Here is a 24,077-nt window from a genome sequence, read left to right as displayed (position 1 = left end):
CTGAATTTTCAGTTAATTCTATTTGTGCCGAATCAATGGTAAAAGCTAGCTCAAGATCTTGTTTTGTGATCTAGGGAATTTATAAATTACAAATTGTACAGCGATTTCAAGACCCTCCTTTTTCAGGCCTTTCTATGCATGATTGGTGCATTTCAAGGGGGAGTGGATGGAATTACACAAATATGTTCTCTGTGTGCATCAGACCAGAGCTGACTGCATGGATTGGATATGCTTCTGTTCCTGCAGCAATTTGGATTCTAGTGCTAATTCTTTCTTTGGCTGATCAGGAGGGACAGAATTTAGAACCAAATACTGCTTTTTGCCTTTCTGTATTCAAATCTCTGTGCAAAATAACAATGTGTAAATGGCCTGTGGGGGCCCAGTTCTGCTCCTTGCTGAGTCCGGTTCCTCCACCGAGTCATGACACACAAATGCTGTGGAGTGTCTGGGTGCAGTGACAGGTACAACCTCTGAGAGCTGCTGCGAGCTCTAAATCAGTGCCTTTGTGACTCTGGGGTTTATAGGAATCTAAAAATTGCCCTGCTGGGCCACACCACTGAGCTGCTCCCATCCAGCCACAGGTTTTGTCTCTAGAAAGGGTAGCAGGAAATGCTATTTAGAGGCCAGTTTCAAACCTGGCCGGTGTCTGGGCTACTCACACTTCTCAGGTTCTGACTCATGTCTGTCCAGAGAAGTCCCTGTTGTCCTCTTCCCAGAACCTGTGCTCTGGAGCTTTGTGTTCCAATTGCCTCTGAGGATTAGAGACCCCTTTTCTGCCATCATGTGGGATAGCAGTCACAGGCAGTCCCTGCTGTCTTTTCCGAGGTGTACTACCAAGAAAAAAGGTCCTGAATAGGGGTCTTATTTTATTTCCCTGCTCCTGTCTGAATGAGGAATGAATAAATACATAACCTGTGATATATATTAGGGGAGTTTTCTTCACCCTTTGGCCTTTTGCATCATGGCCCACTGACTTCTAGTGCTGGGTGGCTCTGTCTGTTCTGGTGCGGTGATCTTTGAGACTGAAGTTTGTGAAAGTTCTCTCCAGCAATAGCTCATGTAAAGTTGCCTGGAGCATACAGCAAATAATGCCTAGAACCTCTGGAATCTGGGATAGAAGCCTGCTTGGAGGGAAAGAATGTTGCAGCTGTATTTTTAAAACTGCTGCTTCTTTAGTGTTTGCCTGTATTCTTCCATTACCTGACCATGGGTATCCATCTGTCTGCTTTGGGCAAAGAGCAGCGATAAATTTCAAGGAGAGAAAATAGATTTTTTACAAATCCTTCAGTTTTTCCTCGCTTGCCTAAACTTTTTGTGTGTGCCTGCTTTGTATTCCAGCTGCTTCTGCAATTCCAATATGCCTCTGTTTCTAAACCTAGCTTCTCTTCCTGGTGCCCTGGGCTTGGAGCATTTTTCTCTGGCCTCCCACAGCAGAACTGCCTGTAACAGCGGGGTTTCATTCCCTCCTCCAGGTCAGGACCACAAGCCTACGCGTGGTGGTGCAAGCTCTCCTAGCTCAGTCTCCAGCTTGATTTGTGATGGTTTCCCAATAATGGGAAGAGATTATGAAATCAAAGAAAGGCACACAGATGGAGAAAGATATCTCAGGGCTGCCAGGGCAGCTGTTTGAGATCTCTGAATCAGATGGAGACAGAACTCCACCACCCTCAGCTTCCCCACCCTCAACCAGGACATCTCCCATGTGCAAAGCAAAACCAGCCCCACCCCAGCCATGCCATTTTAGCTAATGGCCTAGTTAATAAATGGCAAATTCCAAGGGTAATCCTGTCAAAGCCTTCCTGACATCCTCAATTGATAATATTAACCACAAAGTGTTCCCCTGCTCATCTGATTAATACCAGAAGAATTCTACTTGATTAGATTATTACTGAGGGGAAATGTAGGAAAGATAAATATTCCAGGGAAAAAATAAGGCTTTAGACAAGGGGGAAGTCCAGAGTGTCCATGTTTTGTAAAGCTTTTCACCTTGTGGGGAGGGAGAGGTTTGTGGTTATCTTCTGCTCCCCAACAACCCTTGCAAGGGATGCATGTCCCAGCCCTGCTTTGCTCACTTGTATCATCTTGATGTGAGCACTGTAAGCCAGGCAAATGCCTACATCTTTGAAGGGTTGCAGGCTTTAAATGTAAAGGCATAATGGCAGAGACCCACATCATTGTTCCCTTGAAAATCTGGCAAGGCCAAAGCAGCGCAATTTTTGGGCTCTCGGCACACAGCTGAGAGGGGAGGGAGGAGCAGAGGTTTTTTTCATTCTTATCCCTACCATACTCCTTCCCTGGGAAAACTGGGATAGTAGTTTGGAGGCTGGGTAAGGAATACAGTGTTTTGGGAAAGATACCGGGCTGCTGCCCTCTTACCCTTTCCCACCCTTCCCAGAACTGTGGTTCTTAGTTATCTTCTGTTGAGATGTCAGCTAGTCACACTTCTCAAACTGCCTGCAGATTCAGACAGGCATCACAAGATTCCTTACTCATGGGCTTTTAAGTATTTATCATCCTGCAGGCTTCTAGAAATGGTGGGTGGAGAGGATGTCTTTTTAAATGGGTGTCAGGATTGTGATACAGAAAATGAGTAGAGCGGTTCTACATCCCTCTTTTCTGATGCTGCCTTTAATAGCTCTGCTGCCTGCATCCTTGCTTCTTCGTTACTGGGAATTACAGCAAGGTTTGGCCATGAAGATATGATCAGAACAGGAGCAAATTCTTGGACACACCTGAGTGGTTGTTTGCTGTGTGTTTTCCTGGCAGCTCTCTAAGACTGGAATCTGCTTGGCTGACCAGAGCAGGGAAGAAGACATGGGGAGGAGATAAAAAGATTGTTGGAGTTGAATATGATTAGCTGATGTGTATAAATAGTTGATGGGAGGAATAAAGAGGACAGAGGCAGACTCGTAGTGATTTCTACTGTAAGGGTGTTTGAGCATAGGAATTGGTTGCCAGAAAGGCTGTGGAGTCTCCATCCTCAGAGACAATCCAAAATCCAACTGGACTGTTCTCAACATGCTGCAGTAGAGCCTGTCGTGATCAAGGGCTGCCTCGAATCTCAGCAATTCTGTGATCCTGTAAGCAAAATACATGTTAGAGGGTAGTTGGGATAAGCTGACTTGGGAGGTAAAACTAGCTTTGGAAGTTCTCACAGGTCCCTGGAAATACTATAGTTGAAAGCAGCTTTCCATATTTTGGTGGGTTTTTTATGTGAAACATAGCTTGCAGACTAATTGATAATCTCAGCAGGCAAAAGGAGTGAACGGTAGTACTGCAGCAAAGTCTCTGGAGAGAAGTGTTTAAGCTGCCTCAGTTATTTCAGGCAATTTTGCATGTAGCTACACTTCAGCCCCTGCCCCAAAGTATGGGGCTGTGCCATTCTCTCTCACACAGCAAGCTTGCATTTGCCTGAAGGTATGAGAAGAGCATCTGGGAGGTTTAGAAGGGGAGAGCTGAGAGAGCCCGAGGCTCTTAAACAAGAAGAATGAAGGAGAAATGTGATAACATCCTGGAGTAGTAAAGGGCTGGAGAGACAATACAGATAATACAAGGAGAATGGGTATAATTTGTTCTCCATGTCCAAGGCATATAGGACAAAATTTCAAGGGTTTTATTTACAGCAACGCTTTCAGAAAAAAAAACCTTTATAGCAGTAAATCTAATAAAGTGCAAAGATGGCTATGGAGTCTATGAAGGAAATATTTAAAACACAGTATAAAAATTTCGGTCAAAGATGGCAGACTGAGCTGACCTGCCTTGGGGCCAGCAGATGGATAGAGCAGAAAGCCTCTTTCTGTCCTCAGCTTCTGTGACTCCCTAAACAGTGGGAGTTCATGTACAGCAGAGAGCTTGCCTGCAGGAAGAGGTTCCTCTTAATGTCCCCCACTCTAGTTTCTAACTCTAAAAAAAGCAAGAGAAATTCATTTTACCTTGTGGTTTTCTTACCCTTGGACCGTCTCAGAAGATAAGATGCACCTTTTATGGCTTTTCAAGATGCATCTTTTATGGCTTTTCACATTTGATGATGTCACAAAGTTCAGAGTTAGTCCTGGTCCAGCCCTGCCCTTTGCAGGGAAGCTCAATACCAGAATTGGCCTTTTTGTTGTTATTCCGTTCGTGGTTGTTCTTCTCCCTTGTCAATAGCCTGTCTGGAAGACCAGTGCCCTGCAATCATATGCCTTGCTGCCAACATCAACATGTGTAAAAATGTCAGTGCACTCTACAGTGCCTCCTAACACAGCAATTCCTCAGGAGAGGGAGTGTGGTGGAAAGGCAAGCAATGTCCCTGGAATGAGACAACCATTGCTTGCTAACTGATCTTGTGGAAGGAGGGGAAATAAGCTGATAAAAATAATAAAATGTCATAATGCAGAATAATTTGAGTATGAATTCCTGTACAGGAAACCTTTGTAATCCAGCAAAAGGCTTTAAATCCTGATCTGACACATCCATAGGGAATTCCCTACCAAATATGTCTTATTCCCTTGCTACTTGCACCCTCCCACACCCTATCCCAGACCACAGATAACATTTTTAGGCATGCTCTGAGTAAGCAAGAGGGAATAGATCCCACTGGCAAAGTAGGCAGTTGGGGAAATGAAGTTTCTTTCTTTAAAACATCTTCTCCAGAACCTTTCTGCCTTCAAAATCAGCTTTGGGAATTTACTAGCAGCTGAGCAGGGATTTTTAGGCTTTCACTGAGTTCTAAGATGTGAAACCAAAATCCCTGAGGAAAAGCAGTTTCCAAGTCTCCTGCAGCCTCCAGGTGATAGCACCTTTTCAGCCCACCTCTCATTTGCTCCTTCAGAGGAAGGCACTGGTCTCAGCAGTCCCCTGCTTTCTGCAGCCTCTGCTTTAGAGGCGCCTTCTCAAGTGTGGGTGAGCCTCACACTGCCCTGGAGAGCCAAACCCTGCTGAGAGAGCAGACTCTTTGCTCCTGGCATCTCTTTATATTCCAGCCCACAGCCATTCCCTTTCTGAGAAACCTAACCACTCTGTGTCCTTTGTTCCCTCCCCCTCAGCTCCCTGGACATATCTACTGCCATGAGATGTCTCAGCCAAGGGTTTGGAGCCAAGATATGAAGGAAATGCTTTAACCAGATGTGTGCCCGTGCCTGTGACACTGAGCTTTCAGATGCTGGTATTTAAAAAGATTGCCATCTCCCCTGCCTCCCAGCAGCGAGGTGAGTAATGGGTGGGACAGCAGCATATCCAGAAAAACACCTCTTTTTCAAATGGAAGCAGGGGAGGTTATAATTCGACTGCAAAAATTTGCTCCGGGCTGAAAACTTGGCAAACAAAAGCTTAGCTTAGGAGTGATTTAAAAGGAAACAACAAAACAGCATAAAATAAATCAGGGTAGTCATTTTGGGTGGAGATGAGGGTCCAAAGCTTAAAGATCATTCTTTAGTGGGGGAGGAGAAGGAACAGCTCAAGACAGAGTTGCATTTGGCTCTCAGCCCTACTATAACTAAGCCTTTCAAAGCCAGGAGAATAAACTTAATACAAGTCCAGTCCCTAACCCTTTTGTCAGAGGAAAGCAAGGCCCCCTGAACTCTTGAAGGCAGAGTGGATGCAGATATGATGGCATTAGCTGAATTCTTCCTATTGCCACTTTCTAAGTATGGATTTCCTGGTCCCTTAAATTGTAAAAGCACATGAAGTCATTAAGACTCAGTTTGCCCAAGAGACAAAGAGGGGCAGCCCTTGCTTTCAGCATTTCTGCTTTCAGGCCCTCTGTCACTCTGTGCCATACCATGCCTGCTGCTCAGCATCTGTGTCCTACTTTTGCCCTCAGCACTGCACAAAGCTACCCCGTAAGGAGCTGGAGACCTGAACAAGAGGATGGCTGCTCCTTGCAGCTCTTGCGTAGGGTTTGTTCACAGTCCCAGGCTGACAGAGCTAAGGGAGAGGAGGAGGTGGCTACCTGCATAGCAGCAGAGAACAGGACACCTCTAGGGGGAAGGCTCTTTCAGGCCATTATCTAATGTGCACGGCAAACATGGTTGGCAGCACACTGGGCACAGGCTGCCTTGAGAGACAAAGGCAGGGCCCAGCCAGTTCCCCTGCCTTTTGTCATCTGCAGACCCCTGGGCCCCTGCAGCCTGTATGCCCATGCATAATTGCATTGCAGACTCCCTTTGTAGTGCTGTGACTGCGAGATTTTCCTGATGGCCTGGAGCCTCCACACATCATGTCAGGGAGAAAAATGTAATGGTGGCATTTTAGACAAACTCCTCAATCTACAGAAAAGGACTTCACAGTGGAGTGGGTTAAACACTGGAGCAGGTAGGCCAGCAAGTGTATGAAAGCTCCATCTTTGCAGATTTCCAGAACTCAGTTGGATAAGGACTAGAGCTACCTGACATAGCTTTGCTAACTCTCCTTATTGCTATGCACACTTCTAAAACAGCCATCCCCTTGGCTGCTGCCTGATGGAGTGCTTTGGCTCTAGCAGGTACCAAAGAACAATAGGCTAAATGAATGATCAAAGGCTCCCTCCCACTACATGGTTTCACTCCCGTGTTTGATTCCATCAGCTTAAAGTGACACAGGCAGCCATGGTTCAGATGGGATGCGACTTAATTTTACTCAGAAAAGGCCTTCTTTGAAGGGCAGCACAACTTAAACCTCTCTGGTTTTGTAACAGGCTTCATAGTTTGCTCACAAATATTTTTGTGTGTGTTCACAGATCCTCCCTTCAAGCACCTCAAGGCTGTCTGAAGAACTTAGTGCTCTCCAGCAGTTGAGAGTGCCTTGCTTTGCTTCATATAAAACAAATGCACTTTATTACGTCCTTTCTCCAGGCTTAATGAGGCAGGGAGAACCAGCTACTACAGAAACTTTTAGAAATATGTCTGTTTGTTCAGAAGGCTTGGAGAAACTTTGTGCTTTGCTTTGTACTTTTTGCAGTATGAAGTTTGCTCTTACCTTTACTGCTATAGTGTATGATTTGAGATCAGGTTGTCAAAGCATCAGCTTTCTGAATATCTCAGTAAGATGTCGAGGAAGGCTGTTCAAGATGCTGATGATTTCATGTATTGCCATTTCTAGGGAAGACTGAAGCCACATAGCATGGAATCCAGCCCTTCTTCTAGCTACCCAAGGGCAGTAAAAACATCTACAGACTGGTTTTCTACAGCTGCACTGGGGCACTGGAACTTCCAGTTGAATATGTTGTCAGGGCACAAGCCATCTCAGAAAAGCTGCTTTTCAAAAGGTATGTCATCTCTTGTTTAGATTAGAAAAACTGAAAACAGAAAAAAAGAAAAACATTTAGCTTTGGCATCAAAATGAAGCAAGTCTTTCTTTTCCCTAAGCTTCTTTAATTGTGCTTCATGCAAAAGAAAATGACACTGTAAAAATGAATGGGAATGAAGGTAAAGACAAGGTACTAGCATTGGAGATAAGGTTAAATCAGAGCCCAGCAGGAAGAATATGGCAGTGGAAGAAGTTTAACAAGTTCATTTTATGTGCCACTGTGTCATGCCTCCCTTTGTTGCTCAAGAATGTTGCTTCACTGGTTCCTAGGGGTGTGAAAGGGCCATGCTGCTGGGATGATGTGACCCACAGACTGCATGAGCTACTATTGGGCTACCTTTTTATCTGGAAATTGTTGTTTTACCTGTATTGCTGTTCTGCCATGAACAAGGAGCTGGTCTGGGCTTTGCAGTCAGAGGACTTGTGCAGTGTGCCAGTGTGTGGAACAGTACTGTGCAGGGCAACAGGGCATGAGAGCAGCTGGGCACTCCAGCTGAGCCAAGGGGAGTCAGGATGCCTCTTTATGTAGAAAGATTCACAGTGGTCAGCTTTGAAAGGTACCCATCTTGTAAGGAGCTCAGAAGTGTAACCTAAATGCTCTTTAAAACAATGGAGATCCCTCTGACCTTTGCTTTCAAAGGCAGGAGGCAGGACAAGACGCTCACAGACTGTATTGTGTGTACACATGTACAGCAAAGAGCAGGAGGAACCTCACACCCCTTGTCAGGAGGGGAGAGTGCACTGTGAGTTTGTGACAGGCCCTGACAGATACACACCTGCCTGCTGTGAGCAAGGCCATGCACCAGGCTAGGGCAGAGCTTACACCAAGGGCTGCAGTGTTTGTCCACATCCTAAACTGCTTCTGCATAGTCTGGTGTGAGTCCTGAGACTGGAGGAGCCAGCTGGTAGGTCTGCAATGCACTGCTGGAGATCTTCAGGCCTGCTGCTGTCCTTTCCCTCCTCCAGTTCCCACTGCACCCCCAGTCCTGGGACAAAGACTCCCATGGAAAAGCAAAGAAGTAGCTGTAGTGAAAGATTCCCAAGTTGCTGCTCTTGTCAGCTGCTGCTGCTCCTGCAGGCTGTGGCTCACGTGATGGCAGCAAGGATTCAATTCTATGATTTTTGAATCCTTCCTCTTATGGCACTAAGACCTTTGTGTGGACACTCTTAAACCAGTTAGAGTGGCCAGGAACTGATCATTGTAAATTTATAAAAGAAATGGAAGCACAACTCTGCTTCCCTTGTGTTTTTCTGTGTTTCCTCTACCTAGAGGCACAGATAGGCAGTTTGATGATAGTACCCAACTGGTTGTTAGCTCAACCCTACATGGAAAAAATAAAAAAAGAAGAAGTTATCAGCCTCCTCCATCATTTGTTCTGCCCTTGGTGATCACAAAGCCTCTTCTGAGGCACCTCTGTGTGAGCTCCAAGTAAGTCCATTGTAACTTCCCCTTCCACCCCTTCCAACATAAAGACACTTTATAGGCCTTTGCTCTACAGGACCACACTTCACATGTGAAGGACTCAGAGAAGGCAAGGTAGGACTCCTGTAACAGCTGTAACTCAGATGTTTTTGCACACATATAATTTTTAGTTAATATAGATGGTGTTAACATTAATGCCTTAACCCTTGAGGAAGCTAGCTAATTTTGAGGTCGATATGGCCAGGGAGCTGGCTAATTTCCAGTGTTTTGGGGAGAGAGCCAAGAAGTGCAGTGCCAGGCTGTTTCTGGCTGCTGGTGTTCCTGAGTGGGCCACATCCGGGTCTGCACTTCATCCTGGGTTTCCAGCCACTGTCTGCCACCCCGCCGCCCTCTGTGTGTGCCGTGGGCTGAAGTGTCTTTAACAGCAGGGCTGCCATTACCGAGCTGCAGCTGCGTGTTTTGGTACTGTCACCCAAAATGCCTGGAAGGGGACAAACTGCCAGCTCATTAACCAAGCTCTGCAGGGCTGGCAGCTTACAAACAGCAGCCACCGTGGTCTAGGAGTTTAGTGTAAGATGTAGCAAACAGAGACACTATCACCCATACACCCAGTGTTGTTACTGAAATATGGGTCTAACCAGGAAAAGGCTGTGGCAAGCAGGCAGGAGAGGAAAAGAGGGGGGGGATTTCAAACACCCCACACCAGTGCAGAGAAAGAAACCTTACGTTTGTGCTTACGTCAGTAGCCTGTCTGTGTGCTGACCCCAGGCTCACCTGAGCCTTGGCAAAGCTCCCCTTTGTTCTGTGTTGGCGTTCAGAATCCAGAGTTATCCACCACTTCGTGACCCATTCCACCCAGACAGCCTGCCCATGATTGCTTCATAAAGCAAGACCAGGAATCAAAAACAGGGCATGTTTCCTGAGCAGAGATGGAAAACAGCTGTGCTGGAAAAAAGGAGGGGTTTTCTGGCTGAGCAGTGGAAAATACAGATCAAGGCCTGGTTGTGCAATCTTCTCTGGCTGGCCTTTGGCTGCTATTGTGGCAAGGGGACCAGCTGGACTTGGCAGGAGGCTGCTGCCCAGTGATGGGGGTAGCGAGAGCCTCTGGTGACAAGGCTAGGAACCCAGAGCTTAGTTCTGCACGTTTTACAGATGCTTGGGAGGCTGAGAACTGACATCTGGTGATGCTGCCCTTGCCACTGTCCTGCAGTCAGATCTGTCTGGCCAGTCCCAGATGGTGTTTGAATGGCCAGGCCTGTTACTGCAAAGGCACAGAGCTGTGTGGGGCTGCAGAGAAGCAGCATCCACCCAGGTGTGAAGCTCAGTTCTGCCTAGTGCTATAAAGTGCTCCCTGTGCAGCCAGAGCCAGGGGATGTGGTTATGTCGTCTGGCCAGGTTCCTGTGTCTGAATCCCCACTGCCTGACTGGGGACTGTGGAGGGAGACTGAGCAAAAGATCCTTGAGCTAGAATCTGCTGTGCCACTGCTGTCCTCTGAAATCAAGGGAAAGCTATCTCCTGATTTTATTAGCCTAAAATGCTGCTTGCTTCAAGCGTGGCTTCTGGAGAGTTCTTGATTTTTATCAAATTTAACATCTCTAATGAAAAGTAGAGAAACCAGCTGAGTCTGAATCCAGAGATAAGGGGTGCAGGATTCTGTCTATTTTTTTTAAATCTAAGTATTGTGTACAAGAAGGAGAGAATTGGCAAGAATAAAGACGGAGAATTAGGCCTTTGCTTCAGAGCCAAATTATCCAAAAAATTACCCTCTTCTTCTGATGAGAGAGCCCTGCAACAATCTCTTCTCCTCACTAAAAAGTAAGGGGCAAAATGGTGAGAAGGCAGAAGCAAAGGAAGTAGGCAGGACTGTGAATCACCTCCTGGGCTGATACATGCCAGCTACATTGGCCTTTCTTCTTAGCACCTGGAACAGCAGAAGACAGCATGATGGATGTTCTTTGCTCTGCAGTGCTGGAGCTGTGGATGCACTGTAACTGCAGGGGGATCGTGCTTTCTTACAACTGGCTCAGCTACTGAGCTGAAGCATATGGATCCAAACTTGCTCTGCAGCAGCTTCCAGCAGCGTTCATCACTAAGACAGCACAACTGCAGGGCAAAAAAGCAAACCCAAAACTGAGCACTGCTACAGAGCCGTGAAGGGAAGGAAGGAAGGAAGATGTGATATGGTGACCTGGAGCAGAGAGGAAACTGCAGAGTTCAGGCAAGAGCAGTGCCCAGAGGAGATGCAGAGGGAAGTAGTTTTGGTCCAAATAGCAAACTTTGGAGTATTTATGGTTCTGAGTTGGGAGCTGAACTCGATAAACACACCCTGTGGAAGGATGAGAGACATAAGACTCTGCTGAGAGCAGCCAACCTCTGCTGTGGGCGATCCAGTTTGATTCTTGAGGTGCAGCTTATGGGGGGCTGCAGGAGCTGCCTCTCGCAGCACAAAAGAACAAGACAAAGAACAATGTCTTTTCCTATGGCAAGTGCACCTAATTTAGCTATTACTGGTTTAAGCCAGGTCACACTAAACTTGGTACACAGCAGGCTTTGCACAAGTGCACACAAAATCAATTTGCTGAAACCTGGACAACTTTGTAAGACATCCAGACAAACAAAACTCAGATAGATACACAAAATTAACTGCTTCAGCAGTCTTAGGCCTTTTGAAAATGTAACATTACTTGCAGATGAAATCTCTAGTGCTTCAGTTTATCTTCAATACAAAACAAATTATTTTAGAAATAATTTGCAAAGTGAGATGCTAGTCTTTCGGCCTTCACTGATGTGAAATTATTCATTATTAAAAAATTGTCCTTCCTTTTAAACTTCCTCATGTGGTATCAGTCATGATGATTCTTATGAAACAAACATTCTTCATCTGTATCTACTCAGCAGAGTCCAAATAGGACCTCAACAGCGGCTGAAACAAAATTTCATTAAAAAAAAATTTTGTTCCCATGGAAAAGTTCCAATTTTGATGAAATATTTCCTGCAAGAAAGCAAAAACCCAAACCTATCATTCAAAGGTTTGACCCAATGTCTGCTCTTCAAGAGGAAGAAGGGTAGTGGAGAGGAAGCAAGTGAGTGTGGGTTTGGGAGAAAAGAAATCCTACCAATAAATGGGAGTAATGAAAGCAGAGGGAAGAAAGTACAAATTCCCAGGCATTCCAGACATATCTGGTATCCTTTACATCCTGCACTCTGCATTTCAATTGTACATATTTCTGTGTTCCACTGCAGAGGCAGCTGCATTTCAGTTGGGAGTTACTGTATGAAGAGTTTTGTATAGTTGTTACAGGATCTTACAAGATGAAAAGGAGCTGACCACGGCAAAGAAAGTAAAATAGAATATGCAATCTTTTAACTATGCTAGAAACCACTGATGCCACAGAGAAATGCATGCCAGGAAGCAAAAACTTCCAGAAGAAATTAGAAATAAAAGGGAAAAACCAGGAAAAGTCACTGTTAGCTGGGAAAAGAGTGCAGGCTCATTACCACATCCGAGATGCTGAAAAACAGCCTCTGGTTTTCTGTAGTTCTTCATCTGTTTTTCTGTTCATTTTTGTCCTTCTCTTTAACCTTGCTGGGTAAAACACATCTCCAAGGACAAATAAAAATGATTTTCTTGCCAGTGCTGCTGACTTTGCAACCTGTCAGAAAACTGACTAAACTTGAAGCTCCTTCAGTCAGTCACTTTAAAATATAGTCAGCATTGTGTTTAAAGAAAAAAATGAACTATATGAATTGAACACCAGGGTTACTCTGCTGCATATTACAGCATTCTACAGGGCTCTGGGAGAAACAGCACTACTGAGGTGATGAGTAGTGCTAAAAAGGAAGTGCTGCAAAATATTGGGCTTGCCTCTTGCAGTGTAGTGAAGATGTTTTATTTGTTTCAGTTAAATAGGTATTTTATTAAAACATTCTTAGATCCAAAAAAATTGGCCTGGCAACCAGAAAAAAATACCATTTAGAACCCAGGCTCAGGAAATGTGAATTAATTTTGCTAGGGTCACATTTAATCTGCCCAAGGAAAAAGGACTGAATTGTAACACTGGAGGGGTTGTAATCTGCAATGGATGCTTTTGTCATCAATTATATTCATCTTCCCTGGAAGCATTTACCCATCTTATCTGCACCACAGGTGGGTGGAGAACTGCAATTTCTTTTAGGAAACTTTTCCGCCCCAGCTTCCTCGCTGCTCTTCATAGTTCCACTTATAAATCCCCCCAAATGGTCTGGAGGGATTTATGGATTGGTAGGTCCACCCTGCCTCTGGCAAACCCTGCTTTCAGACTGTGGTTAGGACAAGACAGGGGTAACCTTGCAAAATCAGCCTCATCTTGCTCAGGGTCCCAACAAAAAAAGTGAAATTGTGATTGACCCATTATCCATTGCCTGCACTGTTTTTGTGTGCCTGCCTGGTCCACACAAGTCATCCTTTCTTATATTCTAACAAGTGTCAGATTTTGGCTTATGACCCAAGTGCAAAGGTGGATAAATTGTGAGGTTGAGGCCTTTTTTTGGCTGTGTATGGCTGGGGGTGTCTCTTTGTGAAGTAGCTGACTCAGATCCCTGGGCCGGAATAAATGAAGAGAAAACATGGGAAGAGTCAGCTACAGGAACAAGGTGAACTCTAGAGCAAGAGATGTAATTTTTCAATCAAGCTTTTAATGAAAAGATCATAAAATAACAGTTTCTCATCACTGTACATTAAGACTGCAAATTTCTGAATGCTGAGATCATATTATAATTTCTGTATCTTTTTATATGACACTTGAGTTGAAGCCACAACTATTGTGGCTCTGACCTGAATTCAAGCTCTTGAAGGAAATGAACAGAACATTGCAGCAGGAATGTCGGCCTTTCCCTTGACCTCCCCTCCTTTCCCTCTCGCCAGGAAACATCCAGGGCTTCCAGACTGACTAATAGTTAAGGCTTAAAATGAAAAAAAACCCAACCAAACAAAAACCAAAACCCAAAAGGGGTGATGCAACATCCCTTTTTCAGTTGTATCTAAAATATTAAAATAAAATGGGGAAGAATATCCAGCCAGCCAGAACAAGATCCTCTCCTCATAGAAAAGTTATCCCCAGCCGGTCAAAAGTCCCGTAGAAGGTGAGAGGAAGAGCTGTGCTGGGAGTGCTTCGATTGGGAACTTGTGACAGAGGAAGTTTAGACCAGTCCCACTCCTCAGGGAAAGCAGCGCAATGAAGTGGGGCCCTAAGTGCCAGCAAATGCCACATCAGGAGTGGTGGGTCACACCTGCCACATCACAGGGACTGCTCTGCTCCAAAACCACCGATCCGCTCATCCCTGTGCTCAACACTGGCCTTCAAAATGCTTAGGAAATTTAGGAGGGAAGGAAAGAAGATGGTGGCAATAGGAGACAATGGAATAAAAATGCATTTCTATCTCTAAACTTATGTTTTGGGATCTTTGAGTTGTTAGTTAAAACAAGGAAAGCAGAATAAACAGCAGTTTTGATGTGGCAGAAAGATGAACTAGGGCTGAAAGAAAGGAGTCTTCCTGACTTGTAGGACCAGCTGGGAACTTTACAGCAGAGCTGGAACTGCCCCACAAGGCTTCCCAAATCTTTTCCTTTTGCAGGGAAAGCAGCAAATTTAGTGAGTCTAACAGGAAATAATCAAATGTGAAATTTCTTACCCTATTCTGAAAAAATGCAAAATGCGAGGAGTGGAAAGGGGCTGAGAAACAGCATTTCCTTTTGCCTGCTTGTCTCCTGCACTAAAGTCAGGACCATAAAGTACCATGGGACCTAAAACACTGCAAAAGGCTACTTTCAGCTATTGAAAGCAACCCCTAAATTTTCTTTTTCAAGATTATGGCCAGTTCTGGAATGAAAGAATAAGCTTATAAAAAGAAAGGATTTTACAGTAAATGGAGAGACTTTACTGATGTTGAGTAAGTAATTATTAAAACAAAAACTTAGAAAAAATGCCCGAAGTCTCTAATTATTCCAGAATTACAGCTCTGGGTTCATTTAGATTTTAAATTCTTGCTTAAACAAATGTTTATCCAAACGTGCCATCTCAATGATGAGCATTTCTGCTGTCTGGGGACAGCTCGATGTTTGCTACCTAGAGCCTCTTAAACCCACTTAAAACGTAGGGAGGTTTTGTTCCTTTGTTTTTCTATTTGCTTTTCCCCTAACTCCAGCTCTGCTGATTGGAAAGGTTTCAGAATTTGGCAAATATCCAGAAATCAGCAAACATCCTTTCTTCATGCCAATTTGTAAGGCTGTAGTAGGTGCTGACTCCACCAACACTGGGACAAGAGGCTTTGTAAAGCACAGCTTTTCGGGGGGCTCGAGCCCACCATGCTGAGGCGAACCTGATGCTTCAGTACCGCTTGCAAGGCCCTTCCTGAGATGGACAGAGGCTGTGGGGTTTGGCACGGAGCTTCCTCTGCCCATCCCAGGCTCCAGTCCCCACTTTTGAGATCCTTATTGCTATCACAGTGAACAGTGAGGGATGAGGGGGGCTTGAAAAAGAAGCTACATCCTGTCCTTCAGGCAGGATAACAGACCTGTCACAGTCACAAGCTGCAATCAGAAGCACACAGCTATTCCTCAAGTGACTTTTACCTTCTCTGGATTCTGCCGGCAGTCACCTCAGATTTAATTTTGTTTCACTAACTGCACTGGATGTTTCTCTGGTCAAGACCCATATTCCTGCTTTTCAGAACTGAAGCAACATGGTAAAATACTGCTAACCCAGACTTTGAACCTGCACTGCTTGAAAACAATGCTTTCCACACACAAGAGAGAGGAAAACAAAAACAAAAACCAAAACAGGAATCTTAAAAGAGCGACACTGTAAATTGAAACATTTAAATACAGCAAAACATAAATTCCTCTTCTATGCAAAGCTACAAAAGTCCAGTCTTTGTATTGTCTTCACAGGTTATGGTTTATGGCTATGCTGAGTCTCTGAGATTCCTTTTTTCTTTTTTTTTTTCTTTTTTTTTTAATATATTTTTTTTCATTTTTTTGAAATCCTGTAGAGAAGACCCTGCGGACACATCTTTGTGTTTGCAACTTTCTGAATTACATTGCAAAACTGTGCATACAGAATCTGAGAAATAAATACATTCATTACTGCACATACATATTGATACAAAAACAACACTGTCAAATAGTGTTTGCACCATCTTTGTTAGATATTAAGACCAGGCAAAATTAATATTTCATTTTCCATCAGCCCCCCCTCAAATGTTTGAGGTGGCTTTGGTGTAGAAGGTAAAAGCTACAAAGGGTCAAGACTAATCATGGGGAGCTTTCTTAAACGCTTTTATTTTTGGCTTCAGCGGTATTTTAGCAAACCATCCTCATTGGTCACCTTTAAACTGTTGTAGCATGCAGATTTGGTTTGGTTTCCCCTGGGCAGCCGCAGGAGTTTTGGCGGGGCTCCCTGTGAGGTGTGGAGCGGATCCGTGCGGCGGCTCCGCGCGGGCTCCGAGGGCCCGCAGAGCGCAGCTCTGCCGCGGCCGCAAAGCCTCACAGAAGCTGCATGTCAAAAGCTCTTTGGTGTCTTCTGTGATCTTTGTGGCTCCTGCTAACACCCCCAAGTGCACAGAGCTGGGCCTTTGGGGGTTTTTTTGCCAGGAGTTTGTTTTTGGAAGTTTTGCAGTAAAGGACTGGAAAACAGCCCTGCTCCCCATGGCTGCAGTTAAGGAGATGTGCTGGGTACAGCAGCTCCCAACATCTAACATCCTTTCTTATCTCTAGAGCTTCTCGCATCGCCCTTTGCCCTCTTGGTTCCCCCGGACTCCTCTGAGGAAGAGGTAGGCTGGAATGCCTCAACAATAGTGCCTGGGTCTCACTCCCAGCAACATCTCTCATGGATTGAAGAAAAAAAAAATTCTACATGCCATATTTCTAATTGCCCACCCTCTCCCCCCTCCCCGAGCAGTGCTGGAATGCAGGCTGGGACACAGATCCCCCTCCCAAGCTGAGGAACACTGCATAGCCTTCAGAGACAAACCAATGGAAAAAGCAAAGATTAATTTTGACTGGCCCCTAGATCTGTTGAGGTCTGAAACTGTAAAAGTTTATGTAAACAATGAGATAAATATATTAGTACTTTTTTGAGCCAAGTGAGGTTCCATACTCATTCAAATGTGCTTTGGTTTAAAAAATAGTTTTGTGAATTTGGGTATGAGCTTCTTTATTCTTTTATACAACTTTTGCTATTTTATCTTTTTTTTCCTGTTATTCCGAAAACATTCTGGAACTAAGTGACTAAAGCATATACTTAAGCTGCCTGGCCTCTTTTTTTTTCTTTTTGTGGTTTTCTTTTTTTTTTTTTTTTTTTCCTTTTAAATTGTTTTATTCCTCTTGAGGCTCTTTGTGTATTTAAAAAAAAATCAAAATAAAATAAAAAAAACCAAAAATGCAACTCCCTCCCCCCCACCCTAAAACTCTTAAAATCTTAAATATGAAACTAGTGTTTTGCTTTCTCATTAAAATACAGAAAAATGTTGATACAATACTATGTCGTACAAATGCAGTTGAGTGTTTAGGCCCCAAGCAGGCCTGAAACAGTCCCTGAAGTTTTGAGTATTAATAGTTATTCATTATTACTGTCACAATTTGGAAAATGTTGTTTATACTCAGTCTATGGAACACAACTTTACACAGCTATTTGAAAAAAGAACATAATTTCCTTTTGTACAATACTCTTGCTGTACACAGACTTTATGTCGAACTGTTTAAGTGCTGGGGAGGGGATTAAAAAAAAAGAAAAAAAGCTCCAAAAAATAGTTTTTAAAAAATAGCATTGGGTCCTGAAAGTTCAACGTAATTCTCAAGGCTTAAGAAACAAATGAAGAGGGGGCCTGGGGCAGGGGAGAAGCTGCATCACCCACACAGATGTGAAGATGGAATGAAGAGGGGGAGCAGGGTTTGCCTGCCAGGAGCTCCGTGCGCTGCCGCAGGGCAGAGGCGGCTCCGGCGGCTCCAGCCCGGCAGCGCGGACAGGCCCGTCCCGGCCTCCCCTCGCTGAGGGACCTGAACCCTGCTCTGGAAGCGGGTCCTGGGCCGGGCGGCTCCAAGGGGAGCCGGAGCGGGGTCAGCTCCGCCTTGCGCGGCTGGAGGGGACGGAAAGGCGGGGGGAAAGTGCCGAGGAACTCATCTTGCACAGCTGTCCCTGGGCTCAGCTCAGATTTGCTCTGAGAACAAGGTAGATGGCACGGCCCTCCCTGTCCTCCCTAAAGACTCTTTTGGGGACGTTCTCAGAGGGAGTTAACAAGGGATCAAGGAGAAAATAACTCAAAATGTACTCAAAAATGTGGAAGCGCTAAAGACGCTAAAAGCCCGCTTAACCCCCGAAAAGAAAACAGCGCGTCTCAGCACAATTGGACAAAACCAAAAGTCCATGCACCCCTTCCGCGCTCCGGGGCTCGCAGGCGGACAATGGCACTGGGGGAAGCACACGGGAGCGGCTGGACAGGGGCGAGTGTTCCCTGTAACGTGACACCAGGCCGGGGCTCAGCGCCCGTGGGTTGTCTATTGCTTGGAGCCTGGATTCCAGTTTCCTCGGTTCATTCAATTGACCCAAAAACTTCTCATGGACTAGTCTACCTTAAAACAAAACAAAAACAAACATAAAAAAAAAAAAAAAAAAAAAAAAAAAAAAAAAAAAAAAAAAAAAAAAGGCAAAAAAACCCCAATAGAAAATGAAGCTTATATTTCTTTGTTTTAGTCAAACATGCTCACTTTTTTCTTTTTTTTTTCTTTTTTGGTCAAAACTTTAAAAATTGGTTGTTTTGTTTTGTTTCTTTTTTAAAAAAAAGACAAAACGTGAGGTTTGGTAAAACTTACGCATAGAGACTATACTGGTTTGAGTGGGAAAAAAAAACCAAAACACCAAAAACCAACAAATGAAAAACTGCAAGTGTAAACCTTAGTCATTTCAGAAGGGATGATTCTACTGGCTGTGAATTTTTACCACCACAGTCACGGGAGGCTTGAAATAAGCCATAGCTTTCCACAAGGTCACGCCAACAAAGTCAAGGGGGCCAAGAATCGGTGGGCAAAGTTCTCTGTCTTCTCTCCTAAACCAATAGCAGCTGTTGGCTGTGATGTCTTAGGCAGATGTTGCAAGAACATTTTGTTTCTTTTTCTTTCATTTTTCTCTTTTTTTTTTTTTTTGTGTGCGTGTGTTAAATTGTCTAAAAGGGAGGATATGAAACACTTTGGTTTGCTTTCTCCTCCTCTCCCCCACCTTATTGCACTCTGGATTCTAGTAAATTATAGGCTGCTATGCCCTCACCCTCTGTCCTGCCAGGTGTTTACAGACTGACCCAGATGTGCTGGGGGAGTGGAAGATGAGGGGGACATTTTCCCCTCCCCATAGTATCCAGACTCAATAAACAAAGCTGGAAAGGGCCCAAAAAGCTCAGAGAAATTTTCTGCTTTTATCTAAAAGTGACTACAGACAGCCAAGAGACTGCGAATTGAGCCAGTCCAAGCAGCCAGCACAGCCTCTAGCTCAGTGTATTTTTTGCTTTGTCTTTGGCCAAGCTTTGCTTTAACATTTCTCTAGTTGACTTTTGATGGAAGGACAGGGTGGTAAAAATCCCTTAACTTTAATTTAGCTTCTACTTTTATACATTTAATTACTTACAATAAAAGAAAAAAAATGCCTAATCTTTCACTAACCATCTTATTGTTCTCATGAATTCAAGAGGTAGCAAAGGTAACAAGTCTGTCCACACAAACTTGCTCTTTAGTGAGGGAGGAAAGCTAAAAACATACACACACACAAAAAATAAAATAAAAAAATAATAAAAAAGTACCTATGGAACTTGTAGCAAGTCCAGCCTACATCAAACCCCCTCCCCACCCACCCACCCTAGAATTAACCTCAGACCTTCCAGTTCAAACATTCACATAAACGTTACAATGGTTTTTTCCTTTAATAAAACAAGTACCTCTAAGCAAAGAATATTCATACGAAACTACTAGAAAAGTAAAGACGACCCCCTGCTCACTGAAAGAAATTCCCAGGGCATCCAGTCCCTGTTCAGTCATGGGTAAGGCAAAAGAGGTTTGAGTGTTTTATGGGAGAAGGTGGCACGTGGTTATGTGTGCCAAGGACAAAGATCAAAACCAAAATGGAGAGGGATGGTAAGGGAGGCTTTGCCATTTCTTTAAGTGAAGTACTGGGGCTGGTGCAGCCCTGGGAGCTGCTCCCCCCACCATCCCCAGCGCAGGGGAGGGGGGTGGGCTCCACCACTGCTGCAGCTTTCCCACAGTCTGGAGGGGCTGCCAACCCTGTGAGATGGTCCACAGACACAGCTTCTGCACTTGAGAGTGCTGTTATTTCACAGCTACTTAGGCCACTGAAAAGGTGTACTTTGTTTTCTTTTTAATGGCAAGAAATGCCCCTACTGAGTTTGGTTTTAAGAGAGGAGATGAGTACAGTGACAGAAACACAGAACGAGGCAGGGAGGAGGGAGCCAGCAGAGGCTGGAGGTTCCCCAAGGTGCCCCTACCTTCTCCAGATAAGCAATATGGCAATGAAGTCGATGTGTGCAAAAAGAAGAGGCATTTCTTGCCAGGTCGCCAAAATTTGAAGGGAGACTGGGACTAAATGCATCAGCTTGGCTGTGGACCTTTCTTTTTTTAAAAAAAGGAAAAAAAAAAAGGAACTTTTTTTTTAAATGTTAAAGCTACATTTGTTTAGGCCTCTCATGACTGAACAGAGTATGGGGAGTTGCCCCCTTTTTTGTTGTTTTTTTTTTCTTTTTTCTTTTTTTTAAAGCAGCAAGTCTACAGAAAGGTAAATCACTGCGGATGGGCTTGAAGCTCATTCTGGAGTCTTTGGCTTATGTGGGAGAGGTATGCATTCGCAGGTGGCTGATCAGATTGCGCTGCTGGGTGAATTTCCCACCACACAGTTGACATTCGTAAGGTTTTTCTCCTGAGTGGACACGCATATGCTCTGTTAGTCGGTACTGCCGGGTAAAGCGCATCCCACATTCCTCGCAAGCAAAGGGCTTGAGCCCCAAGTGGCTGCGCATGTGCCGTGTCATGGTGCCCCGCTGCGTGAACATCTTGCCGCAGATGTTGCAAGGGAAGGGCCGCGTCAGCCAGTGAGTCTTCTCGTGCTGCCGCAGCGTGGCCGGATCCTTGTAGCTCTTCTCACACACTGAACATTTGAAGGGCCGGGACTCTGCAGCGTAGGACTGATTGGGGTTGGACAAATCCTCAGCTTCATCCTTGCTGCCGTATGTGCCTTCCTCCTTGATGTAAAGGTCTTCCTCGGTGTGCGTTTCCACGTGGGCGTTGAGCTGCTCAGAGCTCGGGAAGCCTTTGCCACAGGGGATACAGACATACAGGTTGTCACCATAGGCCACTGGCTCAAACCCCTCCTGCCGGTAGACGTAGTTGGCACTGGTGTGGCCGCCGCTCTCACTCTCGCTCTGGCCGCTGTCGTCACTGTTCTCCTTACCATTTTCTACCTCCTCCTTACATGGGTAGGGCAGGTCTGCCCCGTAGGCCCCGGCCAGACTCCTCTCCACAGACTTGGACAAGGGCCCCAGCAGGATACCATTGGGCAGCCCTTCACCCTCGTCCCTGTCCTTGCCCCCATCCTTTCGGTCAAAGGCGTTGTCTTTCTTGATCCACTCCTTCTTGCGGGACGAGTGCCGGAGGCCCTTGCGCTGGCTGCCCTCGGTCAGAGAGTGGTGGCACTCCTCGCTCAGATCCATCTCCATGGGGTCGCTGCTGTCTGCCATGCTGTGGGGGGCTCCGACGCCAGACTCGTCGAACGATGAGGCACTGTTGGCTGCAGGGGCTGAGGCAGATTGGGGAGAGCCGTGCTGGCTTTCGCTGTGCTGCGTGTCATCGTGGGAGGCTGCCACAGGGAGCGAGGGGCTCTTTTTGGACAGGTCGAGGCCTAGCTCCTGGTCACCGGTGCTCCCATTCGCACTGCTGCTCCCACCACCGTTCTTGCTGGTTCCCCTGCTTAAGGAGTGACAGTTCTCTTGGTTGGAGCTGCTGATGAAGACCTCGTCATCAGAGAGCTTTCCCTTTGACAGCTCCTTTGAGTGCGAGCCCTTCAACCCCTCATTTGACCCTGAATAGCGAGCTTGGATGACTGAAGCAGTGGAAAGTCTCTGACTCCTGGCAGATCTCCCAACACCAAGGCCACCGGCCTTGCCAGCGAAGGACTTGCCGTTCCGCTTCAGCTTCTTTCTGCAGAGAGCTGCCAGGTCGTGCAGTTGGAGGTAGCTTGCTGCGGTGAGGAGAGCATTAAAGTTCTGTTCACCAGGCTGGTCAGTCGTTAAGAGCTTACCAGTATAAATAAAGTCCAAGATCTGCCGGAACACGGTGGGGTTCACCATGTCGGTGTCTAAGTTTATCAGGTTGTCATGCAGGACAAGGGATTTGAAATACATGCTGCTGGCTGCCAGGATGTTCTTATGGGCACGAAACAGGGCATTTTCTACCACAATGATCACATCACAGAGGAAACCTTTGGCTCGTTGCTGGTTCAGCTGCAATAGCAGTTGTTTGGCATGATTTGGCAGTTCCATCTCCACCTTCTCTTCCTCTCACCTTCACCTTACCACCTGCAAAACAGGAGCATGAGAGGGGTGAGTTTGCTGTTCCCACTAGAACAGGTTACATTTAGTAGACTGGTTTAACACAGTGCAGTCTATGTAAGGCTTGGCACTGACTAGGGAGATCTGAGTACACTGAGCCCTGGAAGCTGTGATTCTGCTGGGAATACAGAGAGAAATATTTCTCTGCTAAGACTTAAGTCTTTCAAAAATCAGATTTGTAATTATCTTTTTACAGAAGCAATCATCATTGGCTGGAATCACTAGTCAAAAGATAGCAGCATTAAAACAATAGTTAGGTACAGGGGAAAGCTGTTCTCTCCTGACACAGACTTGAAGGGATGATGAGAAGCAAGAAAAAGAGGAAGGAAAGAGAAGCATCTACTTCACTGTCATTTGCATATCTGAGCATGAAAAATAATTAGCATAAGCTGCAGCTTCCCTGCTTTAAAATGTAGTTTGTTTCTTGGCTGTTACATGTTGAAATCTTGTAACATCCAGCTGCTCTGGGGTTGAGAAAATGACATGTAGCAACTAAATCCATTGAAGATGGAATTACCCACACTGAAGTGTGAATGGGCAGTCTTAAAGAGTATGAAAAGCTGCTTTAAAAACCACTCCCCTGGCAATGGCCATATCCCAATCCATTGACATGTGGGGTTAGAATCAATCCTCAACTGTCTGAAATTCAGGATGCTGAGCTACTAAATGTCACCACATGTCTTCATAATTCTGAAACATTTTCCTCAAGTTAATTTTGGAAGAATTTTGTTTAAAACAATAGAGTCAAGTAAGATATCAAGTCACAGTTTCTCTATCCTGAAATACTGTAAAGAGAGGAAAATTGTGGTTACCTGCACACCGTTCATGCATTTCACAAACAGTAGTCATGATGTATTTTAGTTTAGATGTTTATATTGGCCTTCCCAGTAGTATGGACTGTAGGAAACACCCAGTTTGAGATATGTCAGCACTAACTGCTGTTGCACATTTCATAGATATTACAATCCATGAAACCCAGAATTCAATCTGGGGCTGCATTTGGGAATCCAAGATCAATTTTATTTATTTTTCCTGGTTGTTTTTTTGTGTGTGTGTTTGTTTGAAAGCACCAACTATTACTTGCATTTATCTGTTAAAGTTGATTTAAAATAGTTTCTGAGGTTCAAAACTAGGAATTAAATGCCAAATTTACAACCACCACCATTTAGCCTCCTACTTCCTTTCTTCCTTTCCCAGTTCATCATATTATTGAAACATTTCTCTTATTGAAGAAGCAAGCCATAAATACAGAAAAATGAAGAGCTTAAGTTATCTCTTAAAATCATCATCAGTTAATTTTTTTATTGTTTGTGAGTCCCAGTACCACACTCTATCCCATCAGATTTCAAATGATGAAGCATTAGACTGCACTGTATTCCCTCTGTGCCAAATATAGGTAAACAACAAAAAGAAATAAGGAGTGATGCTGTTAGCATGAAAAATTGCTTCCCTCAAACCTGATTCCTACTACCTGGTGATAAATGGAAAGATTTCATTTGGCAGAAAGGTGGTAAATTTACGTCATCCATTTCTGCACAACAGAGAAGTTCTGCTTTATGAAAAGAAGCTACCAAAAAGTGAGCAAATGCAATATTTTCTCCAGTCTTGTTGCTTGACTACCCTGGTACTTCTCCCAACAGATCTGCCAAGCAGGTGCCTCCCTTCCTCAACAGGACACAGCTCTTCACTTATTTTGCTGGTCAGCCTGGTGCTTGCTTATGCTTTTGGTGGCTCTTCAGTGCATCACCTAAT

General features: G+C 44.9%; 1 protein-coding gene across 1 annotated transcript in view; it reads right to left on the bottom strand.

Annotated features, from left to right (window-relative positions):
* Positions 1-17,131: 17,131 nt before the first annotated feature.
* Positions 17,132-24,077, bottom strand: part of HIC2 (HIC ZBTB transcriptional repressor 2) — a 75,241-nt gene continuing 68,295 nt past the window's right edge. The window contains exon 4 of the mRNA XM_063415763.1: positions 17,132-22,292. Within this exon, the coding sequence (XP_063271833.1) occupies positions 20,544-22,256 (1,713 nt within the window). The 5' untranslated portion in view covers positions 22,257-22,292 and the 3' untranslated portion in view covers positions 17,132-20,543. The remainder of the gene's footprint in view (positions 22,293-24,077) is intronic.

This window comes from Prinia subflava, chromosome 19 (assembly GCF_021018805.1).
Source record: "Prinia subflava isolate CZ2003 ecotype Zambia chromosome 19, Cam_Psub_1.2, whole genome shotgun sequence".
In the NCBI taxonomy this organism is placed as follows: Eukaryota; Metazoa; Chordata; class Aves; order Passeriformes; family Cisticolidae; genus Prinia; species Prinia subflava.
The sequence above is the reverse complement of the archived record's forward strand: the minus strand, read 5'-3'. Positions and strand labels throughout refer to the sequence as shown.